Source organism: Gracilinanus agilis, chromosome 5, assembly GCF_016433145.1.
Source record: "Gracilinanus agilis isolate LMUSP501 chromosome 5, AgileGrace, whole genome shotgun sequence".
NCBI lineage: Eukaryota > Metazoa > Chordata > Mammalia > Didelphimorphia > Didelphidae > Gracilinanus > Gracilinanus agilis.
The window spans coordinates 312,639,511-312,656,916 of record NC_058134.1 but is presented as its reverse complement, the minus strand read 5'-3'; the positions used below and the strand labels follow the sequence as shown (position 1 = coordinate 312,656,916).

The window sequence follows — 17,406 nt, the reverse complement described above, 5'->3', positions numbered from 1 at the left end:
AAGATCCAACCATGGTGGACAATTTGGATCATCTACTGTCTGAAAAAGTTGTGTGGAAATTAGTTATTACGTGTTATTGCTAAAAAATTAAAATAGAATTGACAAGGCAACATCAGTATCATGTGGTAAACTAAGATGAGGCCAAAATGGGTTTATGATTTAGACATAGGAAATGAAAGGAGTGTGGAATAGTTTATCTGTCGAATCAACCTATGGATAAGGGAAGGATCTATGACAAACAAGAAATGACATTATGATATGTAAAATAGATCATTTTTAGGATGAAATTCAAAAGTGTTTCTACAAACACACCAAAGCCCAAGGGAAAGCCATGCTGGAAGAAGCTGTCAATGGGATGGATGTGGAAAGGCTTTGGCGCTGAGGAAGAGCCTTACCGTACACCCACGCTGTGGAGAAATCTTAGGAACGTGGGTCTCCTTGCGAGGCCAGACACGAGGGGGCGATGCTAGGTGGGTCTCGTCCAAAGCACGAAACCAGCTTTCTCCTAAGAAGGCCCCATAACAGAGCAGCTAATATGGTAAGTGGGGAGTAAAGGCAGAGAGTGAGTGGAACGTTCTCAGCAAGGAAAGGGTTATTCAAACGACTGAGCCGTGTCCAGGGTGTCCACTGCGAGGATGGGCCTCCCATGGGTGCCGTCAGGAGCCTTGAGGGCAAGTGGCTAAAGGCAGGCACCCACATCTCCTGATATATTTGAGTAAGAATTCTCTGGAGAGTGCGGGGATGCCCGGAGGTGCGGGGCGGAGGACAGCTACTGTGGGATCCCCAGGGCGCTGGCCTCTTGGCGGCTTACCATGAGGGGCCCCTGGAGTGAGGGCGGGAGGCCAAACCTGGGGAGGATCGCCATCTGGGCAACCTTTGCCACTTCCTGGCCTTCTGCCAGGAGCACCAAAGTTCTGAGGCCTCCCCAGGGGGCAGTGGGCCAGGTCAGGTCAAGCCCTTTTTAGACCTGCTTCTGCATGGGCCTGTGCACACAGAGGGACCCCATGTTCTGCAGGGCTTGCAGATCCTCTGGAATACGGAGCCGCCTTGTGGGTGATGCCAGTCTGTCTGCTCCTCCCTAAGGTCCCTCATGGTGCAAGGCAGGAGCTGGAGGGGAGCTCGGGTCCGCTTGTGGCTCCCTCTGGCATCTGCTCTCCTACACCCTGGTGCCCCCCTGCCTCCCCTTTGGGGGCCCCCTCCAGGGATCAGGCTACTGCCTGGAGGAGTGGCATGACTTCACGCTGCTTCAGGTGCCGTTCTGAGTGGTGAGGAGCCTCCTTGCCTCCACCATGTGCATGCAAAGTGTGAGGGCAAGCTGGAGTATGTGCGCGTGTTTAGCCTCTTCCTCTCCACTGTTCTGGGACTCTGCTGAGTGCGGTGGGTTCTGCCTTGGTGCCCAGGTCCTGGGAAGGAGCCTGTGTGGGGGCATCGAGCCTTTTCTTCTCCCCCTTCCACGAAGCTGGGCCTCCCTAGGAGGGTCCCCGAATGGAATTCTTTCATCATTCCTTAGGGCTAGAGAGATGCGGAGGAGCTCCTGGCCCAGGGACGGGACCTTCTGTTGGGTCATCCGGACCCTCTTTCCCAAGTCCCATTGGTCCTGGCTGTGGGCGCTGCCCAATAGAGGGGGGCCGCCCAAGAATAGGCAATCTTGGTATAGGGAGGAGTAAAGGGGTTAGGTGAGTAATGAAGGGATGAATGGGTTATATATAGGAAGGTAAGGGAATGAATGGGGTATAGGAGGGGCTGCCCAAATAGGCTAATCTCAAGAGGCTAGAGACAGAGGGTACTGGGAGGAAATAAGGCTGGGATCTTCAGGCAGGGAAGGGTTTCTATGGTACAAGAGGAATTGGGCCAGTCAGAAATGATTAGGTCTGGCCAGAGGGTTTCTCTTGTTAATTTCTAAGGTCCCTTTGAGGGATGAGTCAAGAAGGCTCCTCCCTGCCAGTGAAACTGATGTCTGCAGGAAGTCTCAGCTGGGTACTTCCTGCCCAAGATGGATGTCTAGGTTTCCCTCAAGAAATAAAAGGAAGTAATTTCTTCCCTCTTCAGCCTTTGCCTTAATATTCAATACAATGATTCACCAGAGGCTTTTGTATAGGTAACAAAGGGGATTTATTGATGGCAGGGGTGAGTTAAGGGAGAGAGAGGGTTTCAGGGTTTTGTATCTGCTACTAGGGAGAAAGCTGATGTTGGGGAAGGATCACAGGAGATAGGTGTCAGACAGAGAGGCTCTCCCAGTCAGGAAGGCTTCACTACCCCGAAGTAAAGTATTTATCAGATCACTAAATAAGGGGGTGGCTTGATTTAGGATGTCCTACTTGCCTACAGAAGCTAAGACCCACAATGTCCAACCACCAAAACCACCCTTCCTCCCAGGGCCCAAAGGGAAATTCAGGGGAAATAGCAGGGATGTAATGGAGAGATCAGGGATGGTATGGAGGGGGGGGGGGTGAGGCCCACTCAGAAGCAAAAATGAGGGGAGAGTCCTTGGGGGAGGGGAATCTAAAGCAACCAAATGCCATATGAGGCATCCGGGCTGCCTGCCATCTGCACTTGGATCTGGACAGCCAGAGGGACCTTCCAGGACTCCCAGAAGGGAGGGTTCGGTGTCTTGGTTCAAGCAAACTTTTCATGTGGCCAAAGCAGAAAGGGTGGAAAGAGAGCAGAAACTTTTCTGTGGAACTTCCAGGTCTTCCCCCCCCCCCTCCCCCGTTCTTCTAACTGGTTAAGCTGGGTATACAGATAAGAGACACACAAGAAGAAAGGAAATCTCTTCCCAGGCTGCAGAAATGCGTGGCTTGGAAAGCAAAGACCACATTGGCTGTCTGAAGAAAGCAGGTGGATCCAAGATGGCAGAGACCTTTTCCAGGACTTTCCAAGGCAGCGATCCAGAGTTCTGCCAGTCCCTGGTGCTCGCTTGGGTCTGCTGAATCATGTCTGACTCACTTTCTGGGGATTCCTGTTGAGCTCTGTCCTAGCTGGGCTCCTGGGAAATGCTTTGGGCTCCTCTGGCTTTGTTCTGCTCTCAGTGGGGCTGGCCAGATCCTTCCCTGGTGGGGTTATGGGCGGGGATGAAGGTTAGAGCTCTTGGGCTCGGAGCTAAGGAGCAGGTGAGGTTTGGACACTTATTTGGGACACAGCTCAGTCCTCTCTTGATTGTTTCTGGTCTTCTCCACCCTGGAAATGAGACCAGGAACCAGAGCTTTGAACTGGCCCCCATTCCTGCTCCCTGGGCTGGTTCACCTGGGATTGCTTTCTGCCCTGGTCCTTCCCTTCAGGCTTTGATTGAGATATACACAGGTGCTTTTTATGACTGCTTGTACACTTTGTAGTTTGGGTTTTGTTTTTAATTTTTGTTTTAAATTTTTTTAACCCTTACCTTCTGTCTTAGAATTAATGTTGTGTATTGGTTCCAAGGCAGAAGAGCGGTAAGGGAGAGGCAATGGGGGTGAAGTCACTTGCCCAGGGTCACACAGCCGGGAAGTGTCTGAGGCCAGATTTGAATCTTGGTCCTCCTGTCTATAGGCCTGACTCTCCATCCACTGAGCTACCCGGCTGCCCCCTTGAGTTTTGTTTTTAGCATAAACAGATGTGGTTCCTTGTCAAAGGCTTTTCTCACATATTGAGATCATCGGTTTTGTGACTTGGATTTTGAATGTTTTTGTTTTTAATATGATTAATTATGTGGCTTGTTTCCTAAGGTTGAATCTCTCTGGTATGCCCAGGTGGAAATCTAACTCCATTGTAATGGATGTCATCTCATCCGTAGGACGTAGATACTATTATAATCTTTTACTGATGAGGAAACTGAGGCACTGTCCCACAGCTAGTGAGCGTCTGAGTTTGTTTGAACTTGGGCTCACTCTAAGATCAGTCCTCAACCGACTGCCTGACTACCACCGCTTTTTCATTACGCGATTCCCTTCCCTCCTGTGCAATAGCACCTGACGAGAGGGGGAAATAAACAGAACTAGAGTCAGCCAGGGAATTGGAGAAAGGTGTGATAGAATTCAGGATTTGAGCTCTCCACCTATTGCTCTAACCTGGGGGCCATGTTCTTGCCAAGCAGAAAATCTGTTGATTTAAGTGATTTTCTGTTAAATGCCCCCTGAAGTTGTACTAGAATGGACCCACATTTATACAATCCCATTTGAAGGTCTTTAGGCAAGAAATGTTGAGGGCAAACATGGCAACAATGAAATACCTTTTTTTAAAACCTGGTGATCAGAGCAGCTTGATGGCTTGGTGGATAGAGCCAGGCCTGGACACCAGGTCCTGGGTTCAAGTCTGGCCTGAGACACTTTCCAGCTGGATGACCCTGGGCAAGTCACTCAACCCCCATTGCCTAGCCCTTACCACTCTTCTGCTTTGGAAGCAATGCACTGTAATGATTCTAAGATGGAAGGTCAGGGTTTAAGAAAACCCCAAACCTAGCAACCACCAATTTGTAGTACTAGAAGCAACCTGAAATCTCCAAAAGGCTTTGCTATAGCAGTATACAATTGCCCAAAGCCTCTGTTTTTGCTGTTGGAGGCCAAAAGGGTATTATGTTTTATTCATGGAATGACTACAAGACTGAAAAAGTGAAGTGAGAAAAGCTTCCCCAAAAAATAGTTTCTCCCTCATTTCTAAGGCCAGTGTACAAAGGATCTGATTTTTCCAAGGGCATTTTTCAAATCTGAAACTTCAGGTGTTCCCTAGGACAAACATAAAACATTCTTTGGCATCCTCTCCAGCCTTCTTACCTGCAAACCTAAAGTGAGGGAAAGCCCATTTCTTCTGGGGATAGCTCGAGATGTCTTAGGTTGGGCTGAAATCTGGCTCTCTGTAACTTACCCCCCCCCCAATTGTTCCTTCCCTGAAAGGGACTGAGCAGAATGTCTGTGATGCTTCTTCCACCTGCCAGTCTCTCCTTCAGGAATTTGAAGATGAAGCCTTTTCATCTCCAGGGCAAATAACCCGGATCCTTCTGACCAGCCTTCAAATATCACGGGTGCCAGGCCCCTCACCATCAGAATGTTGTCCCCTCCCTAAAACAAAGGTGACAAGGCTACAGCAGGGCTCTTGCTTCCAGTAGTTCTGCTTCTGTTTTTGTAGCCTTTTTTGTTGTTGATGTTGTCAAGTTGTGGCGTCTGCCTTCTGCCAGTTCTAAGGCTCAACCTCAGGGCAGAGTATACAGCAGTAGTCAGAAACGATCCATTCCTGATTGCCTAAATCAGTCACTGCAAGCCTGTGAGACCCTTTTGTGGGTAAGAAAATGCTATCCACTGTGAAAGAGAATTCTTTACTCTATTGTCTATCCTGAGTTAATACTAACTTAAGTACCTCTACTTAGTGCCTCCCTAGACTGAAGACAGGATGAACTCCCCCTTGTCTACTTTTGAATTGAATCAACAAAAGATTAAACACCCTTCTAAGTACAGGTGAGAAGCTAGCAAGGTACTTGGAGAATTCACACCTTTAGAAATTCAATCAGCTGGGAATCTGTGAATCTTTTTGATGAGAACTTAACCTTCAGAAGGTGAGAAGTGGACCCCACAGACACTGCCCCCAGGGCAGTGCTAGACAATGTAAACTGTGATTGGCCCCTGTGAAGAGGGGAGGACACAAGAAGTCACCATAAAAAGCAAGACCTGGACTCCTTCAGGGCAGATGGTCTTTGAGAAGACACTCTGAAGAGATTGTCTTCTGGAGATAGTCTCTGAGGGAGCTTTGCTGGAGACTGCGGCTTGGGTCCTGGGCTCTGAGCTCAGCTTCTACTTAGACTCTGACTCTTGGATTACTTCCTTGGGTAAGGAAAAGGCTGTCCCCTTTCCTAGCTTCTGGAGAAACTAGCTTCCATCTTGGAGGAGGCTGTGGGGTTACTCACCACCAGCCTTCCCGGTAGAGAGCTAATTAATCTCTGCCTGGATTAAGCATACCCGGAGCAAAACATTTAGGTTGATAGGATAGATAATTTCTCTATTCTCCTCACATTTCTCTTCTTTATTGTTTCCTCTCTATTTGTAAATAAATTTCTGACTCAAGATATAATAAATATTGGCGACCACATAATTTCATATGATTATCATCCATTAATTTTAACCTTTACACTACCCCACAGCTTGTTCACACTGGTCGTGAAATGTCTTTCTAGCCTCCACTTTTAGGAAACTCTGGACACAAACCAGAACCTAAATTTTAGTTATTCTTCGCTGGGATACCATGCTAGTCATGGTGGGGGAAGGGAGTTAACAATAAACCAAAAGGTTAAAATAAACCAAAAGTGAGAGAGTTTTTTTCTTAAGTCAGTCATGCCTCTCCCAGGACTGACTTCTCTTAGGACTGCATGCATGGTCAGGGAAGATGGACTTAGCAAAGTGGGAGGGCTCCTCCGTTTGGCTTTTAAATCTGCTCCTTCCAACCTTTCCATTCTTTATTCCCTTCACAACTGCCATGATGCCATTAACACTGACTTTCTTGTTGCTTCTCAAATAAGACACTACATTCTAACTCCATGCATTTCCACTGGATGTCCCATATTCCTGGAAGGCTTTAGGGTTAGGGTTAGGGTTCTGCTTCTTGGTTGCCCGGGAAAAATTCAAGCTAGAATTTCACTTTCTAAGCTAACCCTTTCCTAGTTCCTACTAATTTAGGGTAAGGGTAGGCAATGGGGGTCAAGTGACTTGCCCAGGGTCACACAGCTGGGAAGTGTCTGAGACCAGATTTGAACCCAGGACCTCCCATCTCTAGGTCTGGCTCTCCATCCACTGAGCTACCCAGCTGCCCCCTGTCCCAGGGTTTTGAGAGCTGTTCAGTGTACAGCATAAAATTCCTTGAAAATTGGCAGATGCTACCCATGAGGGCTCACTTTGTTGTCTGGTTGATTGTGTAGACTTAAGTGATGGAGAAAATATCAATAATGTAGATTCAACTTTAAAGTGCTTTGAGTACATATTTTAACACTTAGTAGCATCATCCAGCTTTCCTTAACGTTAATGTCTTTTCTTGGGAAATTGCCTCCAGCAATTTATTCTGTCTAAAATTTTGTTGACTCAGAATCATTTGGCTATTCTCCTTCCTACTAGTCTGTCAGCTTGGTTAGACTCCTAGAATTAGGCCTATTTTTGGCATTTCTTTTATTCTTGGGGCTAAGCACAGTGTTGGGCACATAGTAGATTGCTCCCTGGATGCCTTTCAGCTCCAGAAATCTCTTTTGGTATTAGCTCTACTTATTAGTTACTTAAACTCTGCCAAGGACGGTCCCAAGCCCGGCTGAAACAGACCTGGCAAAGATCTGCCGAAAATGAAACAAAGACTGTCAGAATGACATGGGCCCAGTTGGGGGAAGTTGCCCAGAACAGAGTCCGTTGGCATGAGATGGTTGCGGCCCTATGCTCTTCTGGGAGTCAATAGGAATAATAATAATAATAATAATAATAATAATTAATAATAATTAGTTACTTAACTAGTAATTCTCTGACGGATTCATGAGAAGAATGTAACCAAGCCCTTGCCCATGAGAGTCTTTTATTTCACATTCTCAGGCTCTCTTGGAAATGTGTGAAATCAATCCAGGGTACCTACTGTGGGCTGGAAGCATCCATGTCTGATTACATGGGTGCATGCATGTATACATAAACATATATACATACATGTGCATTGTGAAGATTTCTTTTTCCTATATACCTTAGGGAGAACTGCTGTGTATTCCCGTGGCAGGGATCCCATCCAGGCTGCTGCTTTTGGTATTTTCTTTGCCCTTGGGAACCCCAGAGGATGTCTTCCTTTGGAACAGAATCTGGTTAAGAGGACTGTCCGCCTCTCCACATGAGGAAGGCCTGAGGGTCTGACGGACCACCACTTAATTAGTTCTCACCAACTAAAGCTATCTCGGGATGGTCAAGAGAGAGGCTGAATAAGAATGCGCAGGCCATCGCCGGTCGTGAGAGGCGACCACGGAGACCTCTACACTTCATCGGTTAGGATGCCAAAGCCGCATCCCGTCCCACAGTCCTGACGTCATCCCTAAACTTATCATCTTACCCCCAAGTCGGGCTCTCCACGTACTCTTCATTGGCTCTTTGCCCTTTAGGGCACTTATAATTTAGTGGGGAAATTGAAGATGACTGACCGGCTTCTAAGACAATAATCTTAACGAGTCGGCATGACTGTGGGCCCAAGACTGACCCTGGCCTGCCTCTGACCCACGTCAGAACTTAAGCCCTCCTGGCCTCTGGGCAACTTGCTAAGACCAGGACGTTGCTGCCTGGCATTGGCGGAAGATAGCATGTCGCTGGTTCTCCACCCTGATGAAATCCCAGCGCCAGACCAAAGCCAAGCGCCCAGCCGACAGAACAAGCCCCAGCAGACCCCCCCAAACTCCAGTTCCCAGCTCCAAACTTACAAAGCGCTCCTCCCGGAGAGCTCAGTGCTGTTCCCTTCATGTTGCAGATGTGCAGAGGGGACCCACCCACGGCCACGCCGCTAGGAATGAGACCTGACGTCGAGTATCTTTCTAGTATTCACCGTGCCTTGCGTCATGTAGATTTATTATGCCGCACCTCTGAAGGTTCTTCTGGAACCTCGTTCGCTTCTATCTGTAGCTAAAACGGCCCCGGTGACCCAGAGAATGAGAGAATGAAATGGATTCTGAGATGATGGAATGATCAGACCCGAAGAGTCACGTGTCAGCCCAATGGTTCTTGCCAGGGAGGTGGTTGAAAAGCAGCGAGTTGTCCGCCTGCCCAATCTGCAGCTGGTACAGAGCTAGGAGGGAGGGCTAATATGCTGATGAAAGAATCACAAACTAAAAAACTTTCAGGAAGTCTCAACAATAAGTCGAATCAGATAAAATGTAAAAGAAATTGTACAAAGCCAGGATGGGGGAAGGTGCGTGACTGAAAAGAAGATGGAGGAATATCAATGATGAAAGAGCAACTGGCATGAACAAAACTTCTTGGCAACAAAAAACATCAAAAATCGGATGCCATTTTAGGCAACAAAAATAGAAGCAGGGCGCCTAAACCAATGGAAGCAAGAGTGGTACTGCAGCCTTGCCACACTTTGTCTTGGGGAGGATTCAACATCGTGGTGGTGAGGGGCCTGGAACCCGTCATATCCGAAGGCTGGTCAGAAGAATTGGGGCTATTTACTCTGAAGAAGAGAAGACTCGGGGCGGGGTGGGGGGAATGAGCTTTGTCTTCAAATTCCTGAAGGGAGAGAGACTGGCAGGTGGAAGAAGCAGCACTACAGACATGCTACGGAGTCCCTTTCAGGGAAGGAACAACTGGGAGGAAGGGGAGACAGTTGGAGAGCCAGATTTCAGCCCAACCTAAGACAACTCGAGCTACCCCCAGAAGAAATGGGCTTCTCTGAAATGCTTCCCCTCCTTCTAGGTTTGCAGGTTTGCCCGAAGGGACAGTGTCTGAGGTAATCTGTAACTCTAGGAGTCTCTCGCTCGCTCGTAAAGTGCCCTTCCTTGAGGAAACTGCCCAGATGAGAGGAGCTGCCATTTGAGCAACCAAAACATGGTGACATCATTCAGGATCTTCATTTAGAATTAGAAATTGGGAAACTTTCGGCAATTAAATAAGTCACCTGAAACTTACTTGATTCCTTCCTCTGTGGAGCCTAAAAGTCCATTTCATTTCCCTGAAATCATAACTAAACTGGAGGAAAGGAGGAGAAACGTGTCCAACGTACTTCATGCGAGGAATGGAGCTTATTACTAGGCAGGCACGCCCCTTCCTAGAAATCCTTTCAGCTTTTTCTAGCACTTCTTGTTTTTCTCGATGGCAATAGCAATGTCAGATCCATCGGAGGGCTCCACTTCCTATTAGTCAGTCCTCTACCAGCAAAGGGGAGTTGTCTCCTGCTTCCTTGTGGCAGTTTGCCATTTTTAAATATTGAAGTAACCCATTCTATGGATTGAAAGCAATTCCTATTCGATGGAAAGAAAACAGACCTCTCAGTTCTGTGTCATCCAAATATTGGCTTAAAGTAGGTGTTATCTGGGAATCCAAGGAAGAGCCCAGGTTCATCCTTTTGTTGGGACTCATCTTCTCTAATGCAAAAAAAAAAAAAATCTCCCTACCAACTAGTCATCTCTGACCAATAGACCTGAGTTCCAAAGGCTGCCATCAAGGCTCTCGCCCTCCATCTTGGGGTTGCTCTAATGTGTACTGAGACTCAGAAAAGAAAACACAAAGCAGAAAAGATGGCCAGGAACACAGGCTTCAGGACACTTGCTCAAAATCCTCTAATTGACGTGGGAAAGTGGTTGCCACGTGATCAGAAGTAGAGCTTCCCCTCCCAACTGTAAGGGGCAGTGAAAGCCAGTCTACCCAGGAGGAAGAGCAAGGGTGAGGCTGGAAAGAATCTGTTCCTGCCCTCTTCTTTGGAAGGACAAAGGTGGGATTTGTGATTTCCTTGGCACCTCCACTGATGCAAGTCAACATCTTTGGGACAATTGAGAATACGAGTGCTGCCCGAGACACTGGCCGTTTAACTGGCCTTCCGTGGGTCACACAGCTAACATACGTCATGTCTAAGAGCTGAAAACAGGACTCGCTGGTTTAAAGGTGCAAATACCTCTTCTGTTTTGAGACTAGAATAAAAGGGGACGAATGAATGAATGAATGAATGCTTTGCCAAACTTGGCCCCCCAGTGACACCTGCTGGTAGGAAGGGAGAATTCTGCTTTTTCTTTTGGTGTTTTGCTTCTTATCTCTGTTTTCGGAGTTCTGATACTATTTAATTCTTTCTTTTTGCTGCTGCTGCTTCTCTTAACAAGAATTTTTTTCTCCAGTCTCCCATCCTTTGCCACTTCCCACAAACAGATTCTCAACTTTATTTCAAACTGGGAATGCTAAAGAGACCATGGAGAAGCCATTCCTTCCTTCCTATCTGTCCATCCATCCATCATCCATCTATGTAGCTAGCTAGCTAGCTGTGTGTTTCCTCTCCCTTCCCCTAATGATGACAGTTTCTGTTGTGTAAAATAAAGACTGAAATTCTACAGCACTGAGTCAGATGCTACAGCTTAGTCGGGGGTCCATTTTATAGAGAAGCCAGGCCATCAATAAAGCTGCTACCTATGTGCCAGGCGGAAAGGAAAGGGAAGGCAGAAGAAAGTTGTGGTTGTTTTTTTTTTATTGATTCTATGACAGTTTTGGCCTAAAGGGGAGGTCAAGAATGTGTAGGGCTCTAGTCCTTCTCTGGCTATTGGATTCCAGGAGGAGGAGGAGACACCGCGGCCCTTACATGGAGCGTTGTAACGACAATTTTTCATCAAGGGCAAATACCCCCAACGTACTCGTAGTCTAGCTTCTTCACAGCCTAGTGTCCTGACCCATCTAGTGATGCGGGGATTTATGAAGTGATGCTCTCCCCTCTGGTAAGTCTCGAGGGTCTAAAGCAAGGCGGACTCCCAACAGGGTTAGATTTCAGAGGATCAGAGCAGGTGTCAAAAACATGGGTGCAGCCAGGTAAGCACCGTCTGTCTACCCAGCCATTCCAAGGTGAAACCCCGAGCCCTGCTATTTCTCTGGCACAGCTGCTTTTTGAACCAATTATGACCATGACATTGGTTCTCCAGGGCTTTCTAAGGAATTGTTTGCATTTGCGAAATGAACCTCATTCTGCCAAGATGCCCAAATCCCTTCTTCCACATGAAAGGAATTATCAGGAAAACGAATGAGAAGCACAGAACGAGATGCAGCGAATTCTTTCACCAAATATCTGTCTCCAGAGGCTGCCAAACCAATCCCTATAACAGAGGCAACAAGAAATGAGAGGAGCAGAGCTTTGTGGGGAGGAGGTTCGTTACGGCCCAGTCCATGGGCCTTACCAGGCAGGAACGAGGGCACTTGAGTGAGTTCTTGCGAAGTCACCATTTCTGTAAATGCCAGCTTGAAGGGCTGGCCTGCGGAGCGGTTGACCTGGCCGGCGGTGTCTTCTGCAAATCCGCCCCGTCCTATTCTCGGGGTGCGTGGAGGGGGAAGATGCAGAGAATATGTTACAGGTTTGGTGAGCAGCCGATCACGTCCGGGCCCAGCTCGAGGCCCCAAAAGGCCAGTAGGACGGTCAGGATGATCTCGGGTGACAAATACGTCTCCCTTCAAGCTAGCATCCTCTTGGCTTCGATGACTTGGCAAGATTAGAAACGGAATCCAATACTGCTGGGAAGGAGGGCCCCCCGAAACTCTTTCACTCCTGCAGTCCGTCAGGCCGAACAACGATGGAGCAGGTCTTTCCACCCAGCTTCCCGCCCAGCGATCTTGATTACAAAGACGTGTCCATTCAATACGAGGGATGCACTGACCATCGCTGACCCTGCGGGTCCTCCTGATCGTGAGTCTCATTCAAGTAGTTCTCTTGGCTCCAGTCGGTTCAGTGAAGAAGGCCGATGTTCAAACCCTAAAACATTTTGAAGCAATAAGTGTGGATGCTGCAAGTCTGGATCCCGAATCCCTATCAGCAGGACAACTCGGGGAGAGTCGGTGGCCGAGGGCAGTTCATCCGGGAATGTCCATCCTCACACACCATGAAGAAACCCTGCGGAGGCCCAGGAAGTCACGGCATGGCAGAAGAGAGCCAAGACGGTGGCCAACAAGGAGATGCGGCAGGCCCAGAGGGACCCCCCAGAGAGGAGTCGACCGAGCTATGAGATCAAGGAAAGCTGCTTCTGAAGAGACGGGACTCTGGTCCTTTGCTTGGATTCTTCTTTAACGCAGTCTGTGAATCGCTGCTTTCACCATCCTTTCCTAAGGAGGAATCGGAGCTCCCCAAGACACCTGCCTGCCTGTCACCGGCCGGGGAGCACACAGAGGGGAAGTGTTAGAGACAGTGCAGGGTCTGCATGTTGTTGCCAGAAGAATGTGATGGAGGTGCGTCACCACGGCAAGAAGTCATTTTTGAGAGATCAATAAACTCTCGAGGCTGGTTGTGGGCCCCTCGCCCTAGCTTTAGGGCTAGTGTGGCCTGCCGAGCAAGTGGCTCAGAAGCTTCTCTCCTCTCCTTCACGTGTTCCTTGGGAAGGCATGCTGGCCAGGAACTCTGCTGGTTTGCTTTTCTTACCCAAACTAGTGAGTATTAATTACAAACTAAAGGTATTTCCTTCCTTGGCAGAAGCACTCATTCTCAAGGAAAGGAAGAAGCCACGAGTGAAGTCCATTGTCCTCGCCTTTGGTAGAGGTGTACAATGTTTGCATTTTTACTAGCTTCTGAGATGTAAAATATTGAAACCCCATGTAGCAAAATTGGGACACTAATGCATTGCTAGTGGAGTTGTGAATTGATCCAACCATTCTGGAAGGCAATTTGGAACTATGCCCAAAGGGCTTTTGAATGACTGCCTGCCCTTCGATCCAGCCATAGCACTGCTCAGTTTGTACTCCAAAGAGAATAGGGATAAAGACTTGTACAAAAATATTTACAGCTGTACTCTTGGTGGCAGCAAAAAAATTGGAAAGTGAGGGGATGCCCTTTGATTGGGGAATGGCTGAACAAAGTGTGGTATCTGTTGGTGATGGAATACTATTGTGCTGTAAGGAAGGATGAACCGGAGGGATTCCATGTGAATTGGAAAGACCTCCATGAACTGATGAAGAGTGAAAAGAGCAGAACCTGGAGAACTTTGTACACAGAGACGGATACATTGTAGCACAAAGAATGTAATAGACTTTTCTGCTAGCAACAATTCAGTGATCCAGGACAATCCTGAGGGATTTATGAGAGAGATGCTCTCCACATCTAGAGAAAGAACTGTGGGAGCAGAAATGCAAAAGAAAAACACAGGGCGGACATCACTTATCACATGTATATATATCTGGGGATGTGATTTAGATGGGCTTTAAAAAATTGCTCTATAGCAAAAATGAATAATATGGAAAAAGGTATCAAGGGATAACATTTGTACAACCCAGGGGAATTGCTTGCTGGCTCTGGGAGAGGGAGGAAAGAGGAGAAAAAAAGAAAATGAATCATGAAAATGTGGAAACAAATTTAAAAATTAAAATTAATTAAAAAACAATAAAATAAAATATTGAAACCGCAGGTGTCACTGGCAGAACTCTGTGGTGCTATCACAAGGCTGAAAGGGCAATTAGGAATGCCAAGTGTGAGCATCAAAGCCTCCCTGCTCTCCTCCAATGACTACTCCCTGCCCAAGAATTGATGTAGAAGCAGTAACATATTTAGGAAAGCCATTGATGTATTGATAAGATCGTAAACAATCACTCCAGTTTCCCTCTTATATTGTCCTTGAACTAGAATGCCTCTTCCCAGATAGGACTTGTTTTTATCCATTCTGTTTGACACTTAGCCCAACCTCCTGCTTCTACTGGTAGTTTGGAATTTTGCCAGTTGGAACATTTGTTCCTCTTGCTGTCGTTAAAACAGTAAGACTCTGGGTCTGCCATGTTTCTGCTCCTAGGTGGAAGAGTGGTCAGGGTGGGCAATGGGGGCAAAGTGACTTGCCCAGGGTCACACAGCTGGGAAGTGTCTAAGGCCAGATTTGAACCTAGGACCTCCTGTCTCTAGGCCCGACTCAATCCACTGAGTTACCCAGCTGCCCCAATCATCTCCATTCTTGAGAGTCTTTGAGTATGGAGTGTTATTCCACTGAAACATTTGATTGTCTAGAGGCACACTGTGTATTATCAACAAGAAGAAACAGAAAGGCAGTGTATGGGTTTTTGGTACTATGTACCATCACTATTTCTCCTCCAATGCCCAAGTAAGTATTCACATACTTAAACCACATTCTATTTAATTGTGTTTGATTTAAAAAAATATATAAATATCTATACAATATATAAAATATCCATATAAAAGAATGACATACTGTCCCAAGGAAGCAAGACACAACTATCCTTCAGAGTAGAAGGACAAACAAGAAAAGGAGCCCTAAATAAAATGTGCCTAAATAGTTAATAAGCTCCATTTTTTGAAAGAAATCTCTCTCCTCCTTTCCTCCAGTTTGGTCGTTATTTCAGAGAAATGAAACTGATTTTTAGTCTACACGAAGGAAACCTTGCCTTCCATTGAGAAAACTGCCCGGATGAAGGGACCCAACATTTCAGCACCTAAAACACAGCAGCATCACTCGAGACCTTCTTTTAGAATTAAAAATTAAGGAGCTTTCTGGAAACAAAGAAATCACCTGAAACTCCCCGATTCCCTCCCCCCTTCGTGTGTTCTCAATGGATGGGGGAGAGTCCATGAAGTAAAGACACACTCCCATTCGATTTCTTGAGGCCATTCATCCACCAGCCTTCCCAGCCATCCACTTCATGCCAATCGTGGCCTATTGATAGGAGGAATCTTGGAAACTGAAGGAAAGGATCGATAAAATCTGTTGGAATCAAAGGACATGATCAGTGACTTCAGGCACTCCTTCCTTCACAGAGACGTTTCCTCTATTCCTTATGGTTTACTTCGGGCCCACTCAATTTAAAACATGTTTCTCTTTGAATGACAGAACATGAAATCTTGCCTCCTCCGTGTCTGCTACTTACCTGCGGATACAGGCCTACCTGCAAATCATCACTACCACCCTGGAGCCAAGTCACCGTCTTGGGGCCCATCTGTCTTATTTCCATTTTCCAACAAGCCATCATCTAGTCATTCGTGTACACGAGGACTCTGGTCTATTCCTAGAATTAAATCCATTCTAACATTCTTTATCCCGCTCTCCACGTCGGCTTCGTCTTCGATCTCATCTCTCTGAATCCGACAGAATGACGCCCATCCCGCGGCCACCTGGTGCACCCCAGCCTCTGGACGGCCAACGAAGGCAGAAGCTCGGCAGATCCACCTCCTCCGCTGCCTCCCGCCTTGGCACGCACTTCTTAGTGGAAGAGAAAGCCCTTGTGGCGGGGCAGGGAGGGCCTCGAATCGCTCATCTGAGAAAAGCCAGCAAAGCCCCTGCGGCGGGGACCAAAGGAAGGTCCCCAAACACCACCGCTTCAGAGGCACTTCTCGGGGCAGCGAACAAGGCGGACTCTTCTCAAGCGGGGCTGACAAACTGGGATGCATCAAGGTCATGGACCGTCGGGGGGCTGCAGGAACTGAGGGGTGCAGACTCGGGGGAGCCCAGACCAATCCGAAGGAGAGGGATGAAGCGCGAGAACCACACGTACGGCCATCGCAACGCTGACGAAGGGAACGGCACAGAGCCGCCGCCGCCGCCAGCCTTCGTCACGAGGGCCCGAGACCTAAGGAGGTGCCTCGCCCCACAGTGAGGGGAGAAGACGGCACGAGGGTGTGTCTTTGCTGCGCTTTTTTCTTTCTTCACATACGAAGGGCTCAGGGTGGGCGAGAGCTGGAAGAGCAGGAGCGTAAAAAGCAAACCAACAAACAAAACGATACGTGCGTGCGTGTGTAAGTAAATAAGGGGGGCAGCCAGGTGGTTTGGTGGACGGAGAGCAAGGCCGACAGACAGGAGGTCCTGGGTTCAAATCTGGCCTCGGACACTTCCTTGTTGGGTGACTCTGGGCAAGTCACTTGACCCCCATTGCCTAGCCCTCACCGCTCTTCTGCCTTGGAGCCAATACACAGTGTTGATTCTAAGACGGAAGGTAAAGTTTGTTTGTTTGTTTGTTTTTAAAGCAATCTATATATGTGTATGTGTGTATAAAAATAATTCAAAAAAAGAATGGATGGTCATGTTCTTTCCATTTAGAGTATTAATAGGAATTTTATTATTGTTTGGGGCAGCTGGGTGGCTCGGTGGACACTTCCTAGCTATGTGACCCTGGGCAAGTCACTTAACCCTCACTAACGAGCCCTTCCTGCTCTTCTTCCTCAGAAACAACACTTAGTATGGATTCCAAGGCAGAAGGCGAGGGGTTGTTGGGAAGAGGCGCCCTTGGTGAGGCCTTGTGAGGCCAGCCCTCCTTAGTCCGCAGCCGAGCGAGGCCGGACAATCCAGGCGCCCAGGCACTTCTCCCCCAACTTCTCACCGTGCTGGCGTCAGGAGGGCACGAGGGCTCCACCCGCAGCCCGGTGTTGGGGGGCTGCCTTCCAACAAGGCCCTTCAGCCGCGAATTCCCCTTTTTATCGTCATCCTTGCTTGTTTAGGGGTTCACAAGCACCTTTTAGCTAGGAATTGGAAAGGTAAAGGAGGAGGGATGAAATTCAGTTAGATAAAATTTGCTGTTGCTTATCGGCTTTGCTTAAAGTGTCTGGTGAAGGGAGAGGCAATTTGGAACGCATCGAAGTTCTCTCCCTCTCCCCATTTCCCAGCAGTGAGCAAGGACAGACTCGGGGTGTGCTTGGTGTAAGCGGAACACTAGCGGCCCAGGCCAGGGGCCACCCCTTCAAGGAGAAAGCCAGGCACTGGAAGTAGTCTCTGGCCGGCCGGCTCCTGCCTGCTCGAAGTTCTGCAGAGCCTCACAGACCAGGGCCAAAGGGGCGAAGGGC

General features: G+C 48.0%; 1 protein-coding gene across 1 annotated transcript in view; it reads right to left on the bottom strand.

The window, feature by feature from the left end:
- Nucleotides 1–15,569, bottom strand: part of LOC123250309 (zinc finger protein 2 homolog) — a 34,918-nt gene extending 19,349 nt beyond the window's left edge. Inside the window, exon 1 of the mRNA XM_044679313.1 lies at nucleotides 15,501–15,569. Coding sequence (XP_044535248.1) covers nucleotides 15,501–15,569 — 69 coding nt within the window. The remainder of the gene's footprint in view (nucleotides 1–15,500) is intronic.
- Nucleotides 15,570–17,406: the final 1,837 nt, after the last annotated feature.